Source organism: Gracilinanus agilis, chromosome 6, assembly GCF_016433145.1.
Source record: "Gracilinanus agilis isolate LMUSP501 chromosome 6, AgileGrace, whole genome shotgun sequence".
Lineage (NCBI taxonomy): Eukaryota > Metazoa > Chordata > Mammalia > Didelphimorphia > Didelphidae > Gracilinanus > Gracilinanus agilis.
Genome location: NC_058135.1, coordinates 271,430,367 through 271,451,446, shown reverse-complemented (window position 1 = coordinate 271,451,446; position 21,080 = coordinate 271,430,367). Strand labels below are relative to the sequence as shown.

Below are 21,080 nucleotides of genomic sequence, written 5' to 3'. Positions count from 1 at the left end.
TCCTCCCAGCTTCTGAGCAAGCTCTGCTAGGCCTGGCGACCTGGGGGTGGGATCTGGGTGGGGGGGCTTCACTTCCCCATTACATCAGATTCAGTTGGCAAGGGTGCCAGGTGCGTGGCTCTATCTTCCCCCTTCCTCTGTTGGCAAATGTAAGAAATAGAAGCTGCTCCATGCAGACCAATGACCAAACCTTTCCCACTAAGGTCTCCCTTCATGCAGGTTAGGCAGCCCTTGGGTCAGAGCATGGTCCTCTGGGTTCTCTTATCTCTCTGAGACCTCATCCTCCTGCTGTGGCTCCTTGGCCATGAGTGATGTAGCTCCAGGGTCCCTGGCTCTGTGGTCTGGCAGCATTTGAGGCACTCAACCTGCCTGCCCTCCCCACAGGCCAGGGCTCTCCAGCCAGGCAAGAATGAAGGGGACGACTTCCTTGCGTACAGAAAAATTTTATTGGAAATTTTCTGAGAATATATTTGAAAGTACAGCTCAATGTTTTCAAACCAGATAAGGGGTGAAGATGCTTCTCTCCAGGCCGGGCACGTGAATGGCTGGGCACCATCCAACCATCCTGGATATGCCAACACCAGCTTGAGTGACCTCAGGAAGACATTCGGGGCCCAAGAACCAGTCCAGGGCCCAAACCCCTTTGCACTGAGCAAGGCTGATGGCCTAGGCCTGGAATATACCAACCGCCATGGGCTCTGCTCGAAGCTAATGCTCAACTCCAGTCGTGGTGAGCCTGGGAGATCCCAGCTCCTACCCTGAGCAAACTGGCAATGGAGAAGGGCTGCTTAGTTATTGCCTGCAGAGGGCAGCACTCGTGCTAACTGCTCCCGGCTAGGACACCACAGCATTTTCATGCAGGGGCAAAGAGGAAGTTGGTCAGAGGTGGGGTCTATGGGGCTGAGCTAGAAGTCCAGAAATGGGGAAAAGGTTCCAAGATCCATGCTACCCTCCCTCATCCAGTCCCAGGGCCGAGGAGTCAAACCAACTGACTGACCTTTCATTGCTCTCATCTCTGTCCTCCGAATCAAGGCCAATTTAGGGCCAAGGCTGCCTCAGACTGTACTCTCAAGGAGGGAAGAAACTGGCCTCTAGTGACAGGAGGGTTCCCAAGTGAAATGCTCTGGCCATCACCACCGCCGAGTAGTAGACATTGTGCACAAAAATCCACGGTGGTTAAGTGATAAAAGGGCGCGAGGCTGAGCCCAAACTGGGGTGGCCCTCTTGGGTGTGCAGGTCAGGCCTCGTCTGTCCCACACTGGTTACAAGGACTTGAGAAGGCTCTCCCGGCAGCTACCTCCTCAGCACCTATGTGTGCCCGGGCCTAGAAAGCTTCACCTGCCTTGAGAACTGCCCTTGTTCAAGGAAACCAACAGTCCCTCCAGGTAAGGCCTGGCAGTGAGAGGCACCTGACTAACAACTAGAAGGGTCAGGACAGCCGGGCTTTGGCTTGGGTTCTGGTTCCAACCAGCAAGCAACAGGGTGCCGGACATCCTGCTTCCTAGCATCAGAGCCCCTTGCATGGCTCTGGGGGTGGGTGTCACCCAGGATCAGAGGCCCTAGTCACAGCAGGCACATCTCAGCCTTTTCCACCCTAAGGCAGCAAGAAGCACCCAGGGGCCTGGAGGATTGGGACGTGGCACAGTACTGGGGCGGGCCTTGCCTCGTGATGGCAGAGGACATGGCTGTCCACCACTTTTAGCACGAAGGCTTCCACGCTGCCATGGAGTCAGTGTGGCATCAGGAAGAAAACTCTGCAGTGTCAGGCAGCAGTTTCTTGGAAGGGGTGGGGAGAACCCCAGACTAGTGAGAAGCTGGCGTCCAGTGGGGTCGGTCCGAAGGACGGCTAGTGTTCCCAAGCCCTCAGTGCCTCTGATGGAGAGGGAAGGTCCCAGGGCTGCTTCTGGCTTCTGAGGGGGGCCCTGCTGGACAGAGGAAGGACCCAGCCTTCCCAGAGCCACAGCTGGGTGAAAACAGCCCACATCAAATGTATCATTAGAAATAACCCGACTTTCTCTTAAAGCAATAAATATTTACTGTTCAATGCTTATCTAGGACCAAAGAGCAGCAATAGGAGCAGGACAGGAAGGGAAAGAGAGAATCTTGATCTACAACTCCTGTGACCAGCCCCAACAAAACAGGGCTCGGAGCTTCTATTTACAATCGGCGCCAGTCCAACGTCGCCTTGCATAGTGACTTGGAAAGCATTTATACTATAGGGGATCCCCAGGCAGTCTGTGGACTCAGCCAGCCCCTGCAGAGCAGAAAGCAGCCAGGAACACTTGGGTCCCTTCTCTGGTAGGCGCTGCTTTTCACCTGCCTTTGTCCCTCCTGCCCTGCTTTTTACCAAGCCTTTGTCATTTCTGCCTGTACAGTGCCACGGGCACAAATGGACTGGCGTTTCCTGTTTCCTTTCCTGTCTGTGGGTCACCGTAGTGGTGGGTAGGACAGTGTCCTTAGCCCTGAACAGAGCCTTTAACGCCAAGGGGAGAGGCTGCCCCGTTCTATTCTATGGGCGAAAATGATGGTGACGATCAGGAAAGACAATGCTGTTCTGGGCTGGTGAGACCAGCCTCTCTGCTCAGATTGGGAGAATCTACTTGGAGAAGCAGCAACAGCACGGGGGATGGGCCGGCAGCCCATCTTCCTCCGGCTGGGATCGTTTCTGACCCCTGGGCCAGGCTATAACCCAGAGCGCCTAGCTGCAGAGGGGCTCGGCCCTCTTCAATGCTGGCCACTGGATTTCACTGGGGAAAAGGGCCACAAGGCAAGAATGGGGCAGCCTCTTTCCTTTGAAACGGAATAAATAATAGATGAGAGAGAGGGAGGAGAGAGAGAGATGGAGCGGCCTCCGTCCTCAGGGGTGTCCCAAGAAAAGGGCTCATGGTGGTGGTGGTGCTGCTGCTGCTACTGCTGGGGTATGGGGAGGACGATGGCTTTACTGCAGAGTCTCCACAAAGGCATCAAACTCTTTGACATTCTTCTCATGCACGGCCAGCTTTTCTGGGAGCGAGTCCTGCAAGGAAGGGGGGAAGGTCAGAGACACTCCCACCCTGTGGGTGCTGCTCATCAGGATCAGAGCCACCAGGGACTGGCCAAGCCAAGGTAACAACCTGAAGGGGCCAGAAAACTACCTGGGGAGAGGGAGAGAGAGGAGAAGGAAACTAGAGAGAACCCACAGCCAGAAACTGAGATTGGGAATGACTGAGAGAAAAAGCCCGAGTGGGCATCAGAGTGGACTCCTGCTGAGCAGAAGCACCAGGTCAAAGAGGAGGAGCCTGTTGTCACCCACAAACAGGCAGCAAGCAGCCTGGGCACTAGTGGGCCTTTCGGAAGAGGCTGACCTTAAGTAGGGAGCTCTGGAAATTGGAGAAGAGAAAAATAAAAGGATTAAAGTACTAAATAACAGAACAGGGAAGAACTAGGCCTCTTTCTTCTCAGAAGAGGCAGCCACAGGGCAGCTGGGTAGCTCAGTGGATTGAGAGTCAGGCTGAGAGACTGGAGGTCCTAGGTTCAAATCTGGCCTCAGCCACTTCCCAGCTGTGTGACCCTGGGCAAGTCACTTGACCCCCATTGCCTAGCCCTTACCACTCTTCTGCCTTGGAGCCAATACACAGTATTGGCTCTAAGAAGGAAGGTAAGGGCTTTATTTAAAAAAAAAAAAAAAAGAGAGAGAGAGAGAGAGAGAGAGAGAGAGAGAGAGACAGACACACACACAGAGGGTAAGAGTTTAAAAAAAAAAAAAAAAAAAAAAAAAGAAGAGGCAGCCAAAGTGCAAATGAATTGTTTTTCAAGTACATAGAGCTATTATGATTTTAAAAAAAGAATGAAGGAGTTTCAGTCTCCCAAAGACTTCCTGCCAGGGAAAGCTAAATCCTGGAACAGATTCCTAAGCAAAGCTGAGAACTGGCTCTGCCCCTTGGGCTTTATGTGACCCTCAAATGGTGTTCCTGTCTTCTAAATGCTCTCACTCAGATGGTAACATCCCACTCTCCATCCTTGGGATCAAGGCCAGGATCCTTTTGGTAGACTAGCTGAGGGCCAGCCCTCATGGCCCTCTTGAGCCTGAAGAAGTTACAGAAGGAGAGCCCTGCCCATCCTCTTCAGATTTCTAGATTTCTGGGTTTTTAAGAGGGGGGAATGACGGAGGTGGGCAGTGATGGAAGCGAGACCCCCATGTTCTGAAGCCTTGTGTTCTTCCCCAGTTAGCACCAGTTGAACATAAATTGCAAAATCTCTTATTACTAAGCATTTAGCTATTGTAGCTTATGAATCACTCATAACAGTCTTGCTCTGCACTCTTCTGTACAGCTGGGGATTCCTAATCACTTGAACTGTTCCATTCTGGATTTACAGCAGTTATGCAGGTCCCTGTGGTCATGGTACTGGGCAGGACCCTCCCTACCAGATCAGGGCATTCTCGGGAGGTTTGACTATTCAGTAAATATGAAAATTCTGATTCACCCCTCAGGCTACTCCATTAGCCCGCAGGCCATTATAGGCCATTTAACAGCAGGAAGCCTCTTCTTGAAATAAAGACTTTCATTCACACCTCCTTCAAGAATGGAGTTTTGAGCCTCCCATTTTTGGGGCAAGACCCTCTACAAACTTTGGTGTTTTTCCCCACACCAAAACCAGAGGGTGATGATGATGATGATGATGACAGAGAACAGAAGTTTGTAAAAATGAGCTGGGGGCAAAGAGGGGTAGCAAGGCCCTCATCTTATGAGGGGGTCTGTCAGCATGGGGCCTGAGGGATGGTGGGTTTGGGAACTGCGAGCAAACAGGAGGAAGGCTAGCCCTAACCTCTTATAGACTGTCTGGTGATCTTGGATAAGTCACTGTCTCACTTATAAAGTGAGAGGAAGGCGTGAGATGATAAGGCTCCAAGATTTCTCCTAGTTCTGATTCTTGGGAAAGTAGGGTAGGAGGTTTTCATACCAGGTCTTCGGCCATGGACTGAGCCCCAATGTCGATGGAGAGGCTGCTCAGCTGAGGGGGATTCTGAAACTCCCGGTAAAAGGTCCCTAAATCCATGGGGAGAATATCATCTTTCGAGAAGGCCGGCTTCTTTAAAAAGACAAAAAACAAAGCATGGGTCAATGCCTCTCTTGGATCTCTAAGGAAGACAGAAAACAAAATGGGAGGCCTTTTCCTTTCCTTGATCTTGCCTCTAGGGAAAGGCTCACCTATAGCTCCCTTTTCCACTTGGTGCCCCACCTGTTTCCTTTGCTCTTGCTTTCAAAAGAGAATTCTTTCCTTTTTGTCACCTTAGTATGAATCTCTGTTCCCTAGTACCACAGCAAGAGCCTAACTAAATTGATGCTAATGGTCAGATGTTCTAAACACCTATTTTTATTTCCCTGAAAATCCTTTCTAATGTGGGCCAAGAAGCAGGCCCAGAGCCCACCAACTCCTCAGCTCCTGGGAGCTAGGCCCTCTACTCACTACCAGAATTCACCCTGGATGGAGGGGGAGGACTTATTCCTCTTCTGGTGCCTCCTCACAGCAGCAGGGATTGTCTGTGGCGGCTGCATAGCAGCTGTGACTGAGCCTACGCTAAGCTCAAAGTCTTCTGGGACAGAGGTAGCAACAGCTTCCCTCCCAGAGGGCCTTATCCTCAGAAGCTGGGGGTGACAAACTCCATCCCTGTTTACCCAGTACATGATGGCACTGTCCCTGCCCACAGAGCTGAGGTTCCTTTGAATCATTTGACAAGCTTTGTGAATTGTGGGACCACCAGAGCTTTGGAGTAAGAGGCCCCAATGGGCAAGTTGGAGTGGCAGCAACTTACGAAGTCAACAATGACAAAGTCATCGTGCGTGTTCCCGCTGCTGCCGCCGCTGGACCCATCAGAGTGCAAGCTGCCTTGGAGAGGAGATTCAGTGTCTGGGGAGTCGGGAGGATTTACCTGCTCATGGAACCACAAAGATCTTGTTTTAGTCCCCTGGATTCAGTAATCTCGGGACTTGGCAAAATTGTGGCTTGGCCCTTTCACTGGCTACAGACTTGAGAGGACAACGTTAGGAGTCACAGCCCAGGAGTAAGCTTCCAGGGCAGAGAGTGAAGCCCACAGGAGGGAGGGAGGCACCGTTGGCAACTGATCTTGTAGTATTAGAAGCTTTCTCAGTGGGATACTCACCATGGGATCATTATCCTCGAGCTCAAAGTTCTTGGGAGCAAACATGGCAAAGGGGATGTCCAAATTGGTCATAGTTACCTGGAAAGGTACAAGAAAAAAAGAATCAGTGCCAGCTGTCAACCTGGCATGTGCAGGCACCCAAAGGGTTGGTCACTATTCTGGATCCGTCCATCAACTCTACAAAGCACTGAGCTCGAGACGGGAAAAGATGTGGAGACAGAGAAGACAGTTCCTGCTGTTCAGGAGCTTCTCATCTTGGGGTCTGCAAGCCTGAAGCAGACTCTCGCACTCCATCTGAGGCTCGTGGACAGCAGGGATCACCTCTCTGAGTGCTGAGCACAATGCCTTGTACGGAGCAGGTGCTTCAGAAAATATGGGAATTCCACAGAGACCGAAAAAGCCAGCGTCAAGCAGTGAACTTGGAGAGCCTTGGTGTGCAGACAAGGAAGGTTCAATGGAGCTCACCAGCAGCATGTGGGAGCAAGGTGGGCACCTCTAGGATAAGGCCTAAGCCCTTCCTGTTTTGGGGGGAAGGCTGGGAGGATATCAAGCCTCCTTTCAAAGTCATGAGCTCCCCCAAATAGCAGTGCTGGAGGCATCACCTGATCCACTGAATTGTTGACAAGAGCTCCCACTTTCCGAACCAAGACAGCCTCTAGGACACCACGGGGGGACGCCCGGCCCTCGCTGCTGTTGGATACAGTTTCGGTGTCTTCACTGGGAAAAGAAGATAAAGTTGGCTACACTCTCATGCGTGGCAGTGCAGACTACTTTGGCCCTCTGTATCTGCCTCTTCTTTAACTGCCACTACTTGTAGGGCCAATGAACCCAATGGCGTGCATGCCAGACACACCACATGGGCTAGAACCCCTCCCCCACCCCCAGCATATTTTGGACAGTGCCTGCCTATGTAGCTAAGCCAACTTAAAAAAAAAAAAAAACAACCAAAAGCTCTTACCTTCTTATTATTAATTCTGGCAAGGGCTAGGCAATCAAGTTAAATGACTTGCCCAGGGTCACGCAACTAGAAGTATCTCAGCCCAGTTTGAACCCAGGTCCATCTGACTCCAGGTCTGGTACTTTATCCATGGGGCTACATAGCTGTGCCCCAACCTCCCCCACAGCCAAGTTTTGATTTTTTCTCTTCTCTTTCCAATTATCCAATATAAATAACATGTGGCGTTTTTCCTGATACCACATACTGTCTGTCCAATTACCACCACTGCTGTACTCGTGAAAAGACCCAGGTCTTGGATCGGATTCCTGACGGGTTAAGACTGGGGACAATTCCACTAGCCTCTGCCTTATGGTGTCAGTTTAGACTCCCTCTGCTCCTCTCCGGCACTTGGGTTCAGGTAAAATAGGCTTTTCAAGAGCCCAAGGCACACAGACGTTAAGAAAGGGAACATGAGGCAAGAGAAAAGTATTAGGGGAAGCTTTCTTCAGGAATGGCTTTCACAAGAGAAGAGTGTTTGCTTACGGCAAATCCGCTCTCCATCTTGTTAAAAGACAAGAGACACTTTCCTGGAATAAAATAAGAAAAGAGCACAGTGGTTTATTTCTCCAAAGCTGTACCCATGGTTAGGGAATGGCCAATGGGCACTAAGTTCCAAGTGCCTCGCCCAGGATCTTCCAGAGTGGGCTCTGCACTTACCCATACAGACCCAATCCTTTCTGGGAACTTGTTCAGGAGCCTGTTTTTGGGGCATTAAGCAGTATCCCTGCTGAGCAAAGCAGTGTCTGCCTCTAATCAGGAAGAGCTTGAGGCTGGGGGAGCCCAGGATCTTCCAGAGGAGGCTCAGGGCCAGACTGACAATAAACTTACCTGCTGGAAGGAGTGACGATGTAGTGGGCACCATCAGAAGGGGTACAGGTTGCCATCTTCTCATGGTCGGCCTGGGCGCCATGGGCAGGCTGGCTGGGAGCCAGGGGCACCCCACCTTCCTTCCCTGGAACCATTAACTCCAGGGAGGAACAAGTAAAGAGTCGGTTAGTGATTATAGCATGCCAGCTAGGAGGGGAACCTCACGTCCTGTTACACTGGCTATCTGGTTTCAAGCCTTTTTGCTAGCAGTGCTGCCATCTTGTGGGAAGGAACCTCCTGGCCAATGACTGTAGCAGTGAAGGAAAAAAAGAGGCACACCTAGGGGGTAACCTTCCCCCCTGGAATTCTCATATTCCTTCCAAGCTCATCTCACCTACAACCCAAAGATCTCTCGAGTGATGTCAGTTAAGTCTCCCTTAGACAGGGAAATCTATCTGGAGGGTTTCACTGTGAGCCCTTGCAAATACTCATGATTTGTGACTGTGTGTGACGAAAGGATCCCCCACAGCCACACAGGAAGAAGGTCCTTCCTTCCTGCCTTCATGGATACCTGGTGAGGGTGGGCAGCACTGGAGCCAGCAGCAAAGACCACTGGGTGAGCCAGCTCAGCTGATCCAACTCCCAGAGCAGCAGGTTGATAGGCAAGGCGAGAGCTTGCAAGCTAATGAGCGAGAGAAAAAGAGAGAAGACAAAGGGAGGGAAGAGAGGGAGGAGAAATCTGGGCAAGTCCTACAGTGTGAGCAGGTGTAAAGACCCATGAGAAAGCAGAGTTGCCCAGAATCCAAGGCCATGCTCTGGGGCCCTGGGCCAAGGCTCAACAGATGCAGACATTTCTTTGTAGGTAAAAAGGAACAGAAACTAAGGGGGGTGGGGGTGGGGGTGGGGAGTTGGTAGACACCAGTTGGCTTGCTTTTTGACAAAATTTGGATTTCTGGTGGACAGCCAGGAGAACTAGGCTGGAGCTCTCTTGGAGTCACTAATATCAGCCAGTGTCTCCAAAATCTTTCCCTTTCTCCAAGTCTGTCCTAGGTGAGTCTTTGTAATAAATGCCAGTTTCTCAGTTCTAACCCTTTCACCCTTTTGTTTATATTTTAAAAAGGAAAGATTACCCGCATAGAATTGTTTATTTGGAAACAAGATATAAATAACTCCCTGTACTTATCACATCAATGGAAGGAGGAGGGCCAAAAGCAGGTCCTATTTTGGGTTATTAAGGTCTTGGTTCTCCCAGTAAAACCAAACCACCCATTCTGGAATAACAATCCCATAAATCCCAAAGGGCACAGGGGAGTATTAAGTGGCAGAAAATAACAACTTTTTAAAAAAATAAGGTACCGCATTCCCTGTCTTCCCATCATGGACTCACTTGGTGGGAAAAGGCCAGTCCTGCCATGGGGACCCTCAGGGTATCCGTCACCACTGGAGTAGGGGTCTGAAAATATGCCTTACTGACAGTGAACACACACTAGACACAGACACAGAGGAAACAAGAGAGGAAGAAAGAACTTGAGAACAGAGTGGAGAGGAGCTGGAAGAGCTAAGGCCTGGAAAGGGAAGGCCCCAGTGTTCCTGTGCTGCAAAGAGCAGGGGTGGTAACTCAAAGCTAAGAGTAGAGGACTGAAAGGTGGCTGCGACCTTAGGAAGGGACTGGATCAGCCCCCAATGAAAGGAGGAAAAGGGGGCAAAGTGGAGATTTCAGCACATGTTCTTTGGCACCAAATATGGGCCTTTTCTCTTGCTTTATCAAACTTTGGAAACAAGAACCTGCTTCTTCCTGAGGGGAGCCTGTGCTAGAAGGGGCTGGGAGCAGGCCACCTGCAGAGCAAGACTAAGCAGGCCGGAAGTCAAATTTCTAGAGTTGCCTCTGACAACCAGAAAATCAACTGGAGAGGTCAAGTCATATCCTCCACTACCCTTCCCTTTAGATGTCCTTGATGTACAGGAGACACATGCTAGGGTGATTTCAAACCCTTTAAGAAGGTCTCTTCTTCAGGGGCAGGCTTGCCAGGCCTGGAGTTGGGAGGCCCCTGGATTCAAATCTAGATGCAGACACATCCTAGCTGTGTGACCCTGGACAAATCATTTAACTGCTATTGCCTGGCCCCTGCTGCTCTTTTGCCTTGGAACCAATGCACAGTAAATGATTCTGAGTTGGAAGGTGAGGGATTGTCAATGTGGAATCTAGAAACCCCCAAAACTTGTAGCCTAGAAAGATTTAATGAATCCCAGTTTACTTAGCTTGAAGGTAAAGGTCCAGGTTTGACCTTGTGCTGGGGTTTCCTCCCAGAGAGAAAGTCCAACTTCACAAATCTCAGATTAACAATGGACCTTAAAGGAGTTTAGGTGGGGAGGGCTAAGTATCTCTTTTGTCCCAATTTTTCTCCTCTTAGGTCAAAGTCCTTAACCAAGGTGGCCTAGCCCATGGCTCAGTCTTTCCCTTTTGTATCCATTGAAAAGCTGTTATTCCTATACGGGACCCTCAGTTACCTTTGTTTCCATTGTAAAGCCAATCAATTATCCTTCTAATCCTCAGTCCCCAAATTCCCCAAGAAAAGGTAACAAGCTTCCCAACTTTAATGGCTCCTAGGAGTAGTTAATCTGGCCTGGTGGCTCTCTCCCAGGGGTCAGTGACCAGAGCCTCCAGAGTTCAATCCTTGGACTCTGTGTAGGTGGGTGGCACAGCTCTGTGTAGAGACCTAGCTCAGCCCTGTATCTCTTTCCTTAATTAAAGAGTGGCTTTTCTGACTATTTAATAGTCCTGTGTTTTTTCCCAGTCAACAGGGTTAAAAAATAAACAAGGCCTTTCTCAGGCCTCATTCTTGAGCTCTCTTCAGGCTGACACTGCTGATCACTGTCACAAACTATCCGGTGTCCCTCAGGGCCCTCTTCTCTTCTTCCTTCAGACCACTTCCCTTGGAGATCTCATCACCCCCATGGACGTAATCACCATGCTGATGATTCTGAAATCTACCCTGCTCACCTCAAACTCTGGGATCTCCAATCTCACATCTCCAGCTGTATTTTATTTATTTATTTATTTTTATTTTAAACCCTTAACTTCTGTGTATTGACTTATAGGTGGAAGAGTGGTAAGGGTAGGCAATGGGGGTCAAGTGACTTGCCCAGGGTCACACAGCTGGGAAGTGTCTGAGGCCGGATTTGAACCTAGGACCTCCTGTCTCTAGGCCTGGCTCTCAATCCACTGAGCTACCCAGCTGCCCCTCCAGCTGTATTTTAAACACCTCAAGCTGGATGTCCAATAGACACCTGAAACTCAAAGTGCCTCAAATGGAACCTTCTCCCCCTCTAATTACTCCAGAGGACACCTCATTCTCCCAGGCCCCCAAAGTCACGACCTCAACGTCATCCTGGACTCCTTACCAGCTCTCCCCCCCTTAGACCCAAGGTACTGTCAAGGCCTGTTGATGGCACCTAGGCAGCATCTCTCTAAGAAGTCCCCTTTCCCCTGACTCTGCCTTAATCCTCTCCCACATGGGGAGGGGTGTCTGGGGGCCTCATCTCTTCCCACCCCTCTCCACCATCCATTCAGCCACCAAAGCATAGGTGGGATCATGTCACTCCCCTATTAAGTAAACACTAGAGGCTCTCTGTTAGCTCCAAGATCAAATAAAGAACGCTCTGTTGGACATTCAAAGCCCTTCATAACCCAGCCTCCTCCTACCTTTCCAGTCTTCTCAGACCCGCTTTATTCTCGAACAGTGGCACTGGCCTCCTGAGCTGCCTCTCTGGCTACCTTTAAATCCTAACTGAAATCACCTTCTATAGGAAGTCATCCCAACTCCTCTTCATTCCAGAGCCTCCCCCCCTTGTATTTCCTCTTTATTCTGTAGCTGGCTTGCTTTGTCCGTATTTGTTGCTCATGGTCTCCTCAGGGCAGGGGCTGTCTTTTTCCTTTTCTGTACACCCCCCTCCCCAGCATAGTGCCTGGCATATAGTATGGGCTAAATAAGTAAATACTGATTGACCACCAATGGTGCTATGGATTCTTCTAGGTCTTGTTCCAGCTTTAAAACAAAGCCCATCAATTAGCTAATTAGTGCCCACAATGTTCACTGGGGAGATAACAGCTCATTTTATGTAGTAAAAAACAGAGGCAGGCTCATTAAACCCGAAGCCTCAGTAGCAGGCAGGGTTACAATGAAGAAATGGCTCAGACCTGTGCTGAAAGCACCCCTGCCCCCACCTTCTGCCTCTCCCAAAAGGTACTGCCTGTCAAATCATTGGGGGTATGGGGGGGGGGGCAGCATCCTCCTCTTTCTCCCGTCAGCTGATAGGCCAACATTACTCAGTCCAGAACCAGAGTCAACAGGATTCACTTGAATCTGATCTATGGAGTGGCTTAGGCTTAGATGCCCGCTTGTCCTTCTGTATGGAATGGAAAGAGCACCCAACTGGTTTTCCAGAGCTGGGCCACATCCCTGGCCAAGCACTGCTTAACAACCCCCCCCCCCCCCCCCTTCTTGCTGAAGAAAGCCGGCCAGCCTTTCCACAGACTGCAAAAGGCACAGTAAGGGTGCTCTGCAGATCACCTACTGCCCACTCTGTCAGACTGCTGAGAACCCCCCCCCCCCAATGGGCTCAGGGTCCCCTCCAACATGAGCCAGGAAAAGCCTGGAACTAGGGGCAAGGTTCAGCTAAGAGTGGTGGGTGCAGTGGCATCGGGGGCCATCTCTGATGGCTGAGCAGCTTCTTACCCCAGCCCGAGGGCACAGGCAGGGGAAATGCTTTCCTGACCAAGGCTGCTGAGGACAGCATTCTGCCTGCCTCCACTGACTTGGCATCTGACACTAAAGAATACTCCCGAGTAAAGACTGGCCTTCCCTGGACTAGTGTCAGGACCCGGGTGTGAGCTCCGCCTTCCATGACATCTGGAGGCACAAGCCCAATCACCGTCCAGTCTACTTCCCATCCCCAGCCACAGGGCAGCCTGTAGTCAGCTCTTAAGGCCTTCAAGAACCTCTCACTTCCTCCTACCTGGGATGGAGGGGAAGTGGAGAAAGAGGTGGTGCACACTTCCTGGGAGTCTTCCACAGATGGGTACGTTACCCCGGCATCCTCACCAGTTGTCCTACAGGGAGAGAAAAGAGAACATTTCATAGCCGTGTGGATGACTTCAGAAAGAACAAAAGCAGAGAGTATGTGGGAATGGAAGGAAGGGGAGGTTTTAGGTAGAGAATGTGTGTTAAAACAGGAAAGACAAATGTCTAGAAATGGTCCTTATTAGCATCTATCAAAAGAGGCAAGCAGAAGAAAAAAAGGAGGAAGACGAGAGCAGTGGTGCAGACACGTGGCCCTGGTGTTCTAGCCAATTCCTTACCCCGTGACTCCCTATCCTTCATCTGTGCCACAGAAGGACTGTGGACAGGGTATTCTTGTTGGTAAGGAACTGCCACTAACAGACATCCAGGGAAGCAACCTCCACATGTGAGCACTGACTTACTCAATGCCCAGAGCCACTCCCTGAACAGCAGCACCCTGGCTGATACACCTTTGTTCCAATTCCTAAAAAGCCCTTTCACTAGGGACCTCGCTGGCCCCTGGCAGAACAAGCCTCTGAAAACCACTCTTGGCTGAGGAACCTGTGAACCACGCCACACCTGAAGACACAGAGCCCTTGCTACCAGACCATCTGAAGCACGACCACCACAAACACCAAGGCTCCAGAGAGCCAGGCCTGCCTGGGGAAGGCCCTTCCTAGAGGCGACAGAAGGGAAGTGGCCCCTGCTCATCCACGAGTGCTGCAGGCAGGGCCTTGCCAGGCCAAGCAAGCTGGGGGCCTCTAGTGGCCTTCTTGTTTCCTCACCTGTAGTTGCAGGGGTGCATGGGCGAGGAGCTGGGATAGGGACGGTCCACAAAATGATCAATGACAATCCCCATGATAGGTGGGGTCCTCTCAAACTGCCTGCAAGGCAACAAGCAGATGGTGTTACGTTAGCGTGGCTTCTGACCCTTTCCCTGGCATCTGCTCCACCAGCGTCCTAAGCCTTGCAAAGTCACAATCCTCCACCAAACCTGAGATCCTGGACTAACAGCTCCGGGGCACTGAGCTACTCACTCCACTTGGGGCATTTTTACTCACTCTTGCACTCTCTCTCTCTCTCCTTCGAAGATCTTAAGCTTCATGGGGGGGGGGGGGGAGGGGGGGGATGGTATTACACAGGAAGAGCATAGCTGGCATGTAGGCTTGGCTCACAAAGCTCAAGAAAGGGTATGATGCCCTGGGCTCCTGCTCACCTGGTAGACATGAAGGCCAGGTTAATTCTGTAGGCACAGGACAGTGTGATGGTGCCTACTGGAGTGCCTACTGTACCAACGCGGACAGTCTGGAAACCTAGAAGAAAAGGAAGTTTGGTGTTTCTTTTTAGAGATAACCTACTATTTCTTCAGGCCTACTGAGTGCTGGCCTTTTCCTGAATTAAGGACTCTTCCTCCCCCATCTTCATGATGCTCATTCACATATATGAACACAGATGAAAATCACTGTGGCCCTAGGACTCGGCTTTCTTTCATACAGGCATCAAATGGTCAACGACAAGGAAACTTCAAGGTCAGAAGGACACTGGCTTTCCAGAGAGATGAGAGGCCCAAGCTGAGGAGTCTAAGAAACATCCTGTGGCTATGCCTGAGTGGAGTTCTGTTTCTCTCACACAGTGAGGGGTAGATGCAAGGAAACTGCTTTGCCAGAAGTGAGCACATCCAGGAACAAGTGGTCCCTGAGGAGGGGGAGACCCTTGGGTGACATATTCATTAGCTCTCCCAGAGATAGCTGGTCTGGCTCTTCCATGGACCCCCACTGAAGGGTCTGGGGTAGCACCTTACACAGTGAAAGGGGCCGCTAATATGTTGGCTGTGCAGACAGGACAGTACCTTCTCCTAAGCCGTTCAGCTGGACTTCTCCAAAGTATATTCTGTGGAAGGAGATAAAGGAATGCTGCGTGAATTTGGATTTTTCATCTTTCTTTTTAAAAAGTGCTTACCTTCCATCTTAGTATCAATACTAAGGCAGAAGCTCCAAGGTTCCAAGGCTGGGAAATGGGGTTAAGTGACTTGTCCAGGATCACAAGCTAGGAAGTGTCTGAGGCCAGATTATAACCCAGGACCTCCTGTCTCTAAGCCTGGCTCTCTATCTGATGAGTTGCCTAGTTGCTCCTTATTTCTGAGTTTCAATAAGTAATAGGCGGATTCAGAGTCATTTGCTCAACTTCTAAGGAGGATGTCCTCCTGAGGGCCAGTAATTGAATTTCTAGTCTCAGCACTCCAAAAAGAAGCATGCCATCAACACTGCAAATGCTAGTGCCATCCCTCTGGGATGACCATCCATCCAACTTGGATCTGGCTTGCATGGATATGGCTGTCTGCCTTTCTCTGAGTTCCCAGTGCTCAGCACAGTGTTTACAAAGGCCCGTCTACTGCCTGGAGCTAACTTACCCAATTCTTAGTCATAATGAAAGGTCAGGAACTCTTGTGGACTTCTTCTTTCCTCAACAGTGTACTTGCTAGGGAACCTCACGTGTTCAGCCACCTTTCAGTTGTGTCCAACTCTCTGTGACCCTATCTGGGGTTTTCTTGGCAAGGATACTAGGGTGGTTGCTATTTCCTTCTCCAGCTCATTTGACAGATGAAGAACTGAGGCAAATGGGGTCAAGTGACTTACCCAGGGTCACACAAACTAGTAAGTGCCTGAGGCCAGATTTGAACTCCTGATGATGAACCTAATTTCAAGTCCAATGCTCTATCATTCATGCCAGTCATCTAGCTGCCAACCTCTGAGTCCAATGAATGCTGTTCACAGAATCAAACACCTAGCTGAGGAGACTATCCTTTGAACTCTGATAATTAAGATTATTCTAAAAGATACTAGTTTGAGTGGCTGAGACATCATTCACATTTTGTTCCCCATAAAAACAAGGCAAGCATGTGAACTGGGAAAGCAGATTTCCCAACCCAATGAAATTTCTAATCTGGGATAATTAGCTTAACTTTCAGCTTTTAAAAATATAGTAAAAAGCTTTTAAATTCTGTTCATCTCAGGAAACCAACATTAGTGAAAAGTCTGACTCATAGGCATCTGAAAAGGAATCTTTTAAAATTTATAATTATTTCACATGTTACTTATAGTAACAAACTAAATACTCATAGAGGTGCCAGGCTGTGGTTCTACCTATCTCCCTATAATGAAGAGGGCAGGCAACATTGCAAAGACAAGAGCTGAAAATGGAAATAGAAAAATGGACGAATATTTATTGCAGGAGACCCAGGGGCTAATGAGAAAGCCCATGCTTCAAATGATAAATCAGGTACTGGGGAGGAAAACCAGGAGGCATTCTGGCCTATAAGAACAAATGATGTGCTTCTGCAGGGAACTGGCAGATACTCTTAAGAGACTGCCCTGGCATTAATTATTTATTTAAAGGGCTCTTGCCTGTAAGGATCAGACATTCCTTTGCTTGGTTTTTTAAAAAATCCTTACCTTCTGTCTTAGAATTGATACTCAATGTTGGTTTCAAGGCAGAAGAGCAGTAAGGGTCAGGTGATAAGGGTTAAGTGACTTGTCCAAGGTCATACAGCTAGGATATATCTGAGGCCAAATTTGAACCCAGAATCTCCTGCTTCCAGACCTGGCTCTCTAGGCATTATTTTAAAATAATTTGTAAGAATCCAAGTTTCCAAAGGATTAAAAAGGGGGGGGGGTGAGAGGGGAGAGGGAGGAACAGCCTGAAGCATTCCAGATGAGTTGCTATAGGTTCAATAAAATGTCACAATGATTCAGACTATTCAGGAGCACAGAAGGGCCTCCAAATCTGACCAAAGGAGGGTTAGCAAAAAGAACTAGGAATATTTAACCTGGAGAAGAGAAGACCCTGGGGAAAAGGGGGAGGGGAGATGGTGGCAGTGGGAGGAGTCGTCTCAAAGCATTAGTGGGAAAAGTGTTAAGTGTTCTGCTTGACCCCAGAGAGCAAGCTAGGAACTCTGGCTCAACAGAGAGAAAGACTTACTAAGCAACGAGCCTGCCCCGAGCAGCACAGACTGCTTTGGGTGTAGTGGTTTCTCTCTCATGGCTGGGCTCAGGAGGGACAACTACAAAGGCAGGTGTGCCACAGCCATTTCATTACCTTCTCTGACACGAGGGGTGAATGGCCACATGGGTGAAGGAGAGGACAGAATCAAGAGGCGTAAGCCACTGGTACATTTAAGTTCTACAGTACTTTGGTATTCTCATTAATGAGTTAAAAAGCCACGGTCCTAGACTAGGGGTGCCAAACTCCCAAGAGAAACGAGGGCCACTAAACAATACATAAGGATCCCCTTGGCTAACCTTCTGACTTAGAAAACTACATGTTAAATTATCTTTTATTTTATTTTAATTTATTTTGCTAAATAGTTTCCAACAATCAATCTATCTATCTATCTATCTATCTATCTATCTATCTATCTATCTATCTATCTATACACATACACCTTAATTTCCATCTTAGAATCAATACTGTGTGTTGATTCTAATGCAAAAGAGTGGTAAGGGCTAGGCAATGGGGGTTAAGTGAGGGACATACAGCTAGCAAGAGTCTGAGGACACATTCCAACCCAGGATATCTTATCTCTAAGTCTGGTTCTCCATCCACAGAGTCACCTAGCAAACCCTCCCCCACCTTTTAATCTGGTTCTGGTTATACTTGGGAGTACTATTCTCTGTGTTTGATACCTCTGGTCTAGACAGGTCACTTTCTGGTTGACTGCAATTAGGAATATTTGGGTGTTCCTGGAAAACTATCATTTATTTGGGATAAAAATGGAGGCAGGAAATGTTTGCTGTAGTAGCAAAGAACTGGAAATCAAATCAGATCCCATAGATTGGGGATTGGAGTCTATGAATACAATGAAATATTCCTATACTCCAAGAAATGATGAAGACAGAGAAACCAGGAAGACTTGGATGAACTGATACAAAGTGAAGTAAACAGAATCAAGAAAACAATATGGAATTTTTTCTGATTTCTTTATGCCCCAATCATCCCAAACTGGTCTCAGTATTTGTAGTTCAATGACCTATCACTATCATGGAAACATAAGGAACAACAGGATAAAAACAAAATGATATAAAATTATCATGAAAAAGAAAGTTTCTGGGCATAGGGAGCTTATGGGTGTGAAATACTGCACAGAATGGCAGAATATACTGCTTAGTTTTGCCAAAAAAAATTTTTTTCCCATTTAAAAAATTCCTTCTTTGAATGATCTCTGGGAGGGGGGGCAAGAGGAGGGAATATGGGAAATGTAGGTGATAGAAAACCAAGAGATAACAATATAAATGTATTTTTAAAAAGATGGAGGCAGAGGGTGGACAAGATGACCTTTTAAAGTCTCTTCTAACCCAATAATTCCTAACAAAATTATTCACTTCTTAGTATGAACCTAAAAGCTCATCCATAGGAATCAAGCCTGTGTGGAAGGTGATGTTGGATTGGCCTTGGGCACTGGCTCTCAAGTTAGGTCAGAGAGAGCAGCCCTGGGCATATCATTTCTCTTTTGGGAATGGGACTTTCCAGGTCTGTTTACTTGCTATAAATCTCCCTCACAGGATGGCAGGATTGGAGGAAAGAGCTTTGTAAACCAGGAAAGTGAAGAAAAGAGAGAGAATGAATAAAGAACACTTAATATGTGCCAAATGTGGAACTGAGAAGGACACAATTAACACAATTTCTGCCCCTAAAGAGCTTCTAATCTAAGGAGGAGGATAAGTACATGAGGATCACTGGAGGGGGCCCTAGAGGATTAGACTTCCTAGGAACATGAGCAGAGAGGGGTCTGATTATGGGCCTGGGAGCTGCAGGGCCCACTGGACATGAGCTGTGGGCAAAGCCAGTCAGGTGACCACATGAAGGGTACAGAACAAGGGCGAGGTGAACTACTTAATCCCCTTTACCTGTAAAGGATGACATATTCCCGGCCCTGCTTCCTGGAGAGTCGGTAGGCTGGTGTTACTCTAGTGATAGCAAGCAGAGACTTCAGCAGTAAAGACAGCCTATTGTACACAGTGTAGGAAACTTTAATTTCTTTGTCGCACCTGGGCAGGAGCATGGAGAAGGTGTTAGTTTGTTCCTTTTCCATCTAATAACTGAAGGAGAAAGCTTGCACTGGAAGGAGACACATTAAATGGGTGGGAAGTGGAGCCAGAGATGGACTTTATTCCCAAGAAATGGAAAATGGACCATTCCCCAAGTCCATCCCCCTCCGGAAGTTTCTGGAGCTGATCTAGATCTACCTTTTGGTTGAAGGCCAGTGGTAGATAGGAGAATCAAATGCTACAAATAGATAATGCCATCACATTCCTAAAGGAAAGCTTTGTCCTGACCTAGGGATACTAGGCTGAGGAAGGTAAAAGAAGGCAGGAAGCAGGTGTCTCCTCTGACCCACCCACCAATTCTGATGTTATCCCCCTATCCCAAACAATCCTGAAGGTAGTGATTCCTAAGTTTAATTATATGGAACATAGAGATGCAAACCTCAAGGGCTACTTTTGTCTCACTGAGAGGAAGATCAGAGCTGCCTGGACCAAAAAGGAGATGCAGGAGACTAGCCTGCTTATGGGAGTTTAATTTATAACCTAATAAACCCATCTATAACTCATATGTATCAACAAAATAGATTTATACTTTATTGTTTTCATTTCTCTGTAAATTCTTTTTTTAAAGTTTTAGACAGGAACTTGGTTGACTTACTTTTAAAGAACAAAAAAACTGAGGGGGGCAATCCTAGGACCATCACACACCTGTTTTAATGGGAGCGTCATATGGAAATCTTACTGGACGTTTGCTACACAAAAACCAGACAAAAGAAGTGTGCAGGTCACAAGAGCCCCCAAGGAATTTCACAAGAATATTACCTGTTCTCTGGGAAAATAAAACACCTCCCCTCCCCCCCTTCTCTTTTGCTTCCTTTTCTGTGAACAGGAAGTACCCCTGGAGGGGTGCTCCCTTGGCAGGCCATATCTCCGCCCAGCTGGGCATTTGATGGGATACAGCTTCTGGACTCTCTTCCATATAGTATGCTCATTCACAGAACCCCTAAGTCTCTGGAACCAGAAAACACACTTACTTTTCATTCATTTCAAGACACCAAATTTCTAGTTCCATGGAATCTCCCTGGAAATAATGAGTAGAGAACGGCAATCACTTTTTCAGTCACCTGAAGAACCATGCTAGTTAAATCCGGACACTATTGCAATAGAGGGTGCCTAGAGCAGCACACACAGTGAAGTAAGGCATCACTCCCCCATCCCCACCCCGCTGCCCCTGGGCAACTTGCCTAGAAACAGGACTTGGACCCAATGCGTATGAAAGGAGGTGTTGGCTCAAGTGACAACCCTTCAGTTCCACTAATACAAAGTGTTCTGGTGGCCACTAAGTGAATGGGAGAGTTACCTAATTCTAAACTTAGGTAATCATTTTTAAAGGAAGATCAATAACAAACAAGGACAGAAAGACTCAGGTTTAGGAGGGAGCCTGGGTGAGGTGAGTGTGTAGAAGACTCGTTCTAGATTAAGGGCAAACTTCTTGGGCCCTCAGTTTTATAAATGGGGAGCTTTCTTAATGATTCAACTGTTAACTGGCCACTGGGCATTCTCTCAGTATTCAAGATAAGATGAAAAGCTTTGTCCTGCCATTTAGCCACTCTATTTAATTCTGGTTCCTTAAGGAAAAAGATTTTGGTGGATTTAGTTACTATGGAGAAGTCCTGATTTCTTTAGGCCCCAGGCATCCCAAGATGGCCTGGGCATTTGTAGCTCAGTTGCCTCCTCACCTCAGAAGTCTTGAGAGAGATTTCCACACACATTGACCTCCCCACAGCGGGCAGCTGCCCTGCCAATGCTTTCTTGGCCTCATGTGTGACCTCCGGAATATCCTTGATGGCCAAGTTAAACTGTGAAAAGAATATCATTGCTAAAACATTACAAAGGACACTTGCCCAAAGGAGTATTATGGGCATGTAAAAGAAGTTTCACTGCAAGGGAGGCCTTGCTATCGTTAGGGAGAAGATATTTTCTATTTGCAGAAAGTGGAACCCCTCACTAACCTCCCCCTTTCTTTAAAAATG

At 48.4% G+C, this 21,080-nt stretch overlaps 1 protein-coding gene across 3 annotated transcripts in view; it reads right to left on the bottom strand.

Moving 5' to 3' along the window:
- Window positions 1-427: 427 nt before the first annotated feature.
- The window catches only part of ATG13 (autophagy related 13), a 38,808-nt gene continuing 18,155 nt past the window's right edge, over window positions 428-21,080 (bottom strand). The window contains exons 4-18 of one of the 3 annotated variants that reach the window (XM_044682148.1): window positions 20,787-20,906; window positions 20,082-20,128; window positions 18,910-19,050; window positions 14,856-14,896; window positions 14,223-14,319; window positions 13,792-13,890; window positions 12,963-13,056; window positions 9,334-9,432; window positions 8,518-8,628; window positions 7,968-8,104; window positions 6,745-6,859; window positions 6,143-6,220; window positions 5,795-5,911; window positions 4,942-5,070; window positions 428-3,016 (exon numbers count right to left, since the gene is read on the bottom strand). In XM_044682148.1, the coding sequence (XP_044538083.1) occupies window positions 2,939-3,016; window positions 4,942-5,070; window positions 5,795-5,911; window positions 6,143-6,220; window positions 6,745-6,859; window positions 7,968-8,104; window positions 8,518-8,628; window positions 9,334-9,432; window positions 12,963-13,056; window positions 13,792-13,890; window positions 14,223-14,319; window positions 14,856-14,896; window positions 18,910-19,050; window positions 20,082-20,128; window positions 20,787-20,906 (1,503 nt within the window). In that variant the 3' untranslated portion in view covers window positions 428-2,938. The remainder of the gene's footprint in view (window positions 3,017-4,941; window positions 5,071-5,794; window positions 5,912-6,142; window positions 6,221-6,744; window positions 6,860-7,967; window positions 8,105-8,517; window positions 8,629-9,333; window positions 9,433-12,962; window positions 13,057-13,791; window positions 13,891-14,222; window positions 14,320-14,855; window positions 14,897-18,909; window positions 19,051-20,081; window positions 20,129-20,786; window positions 20,907-21,080) is intronic. The other 2 variants (XM_044682149.1, XM_044682150.1) reach the window with 2 other exon arrangements.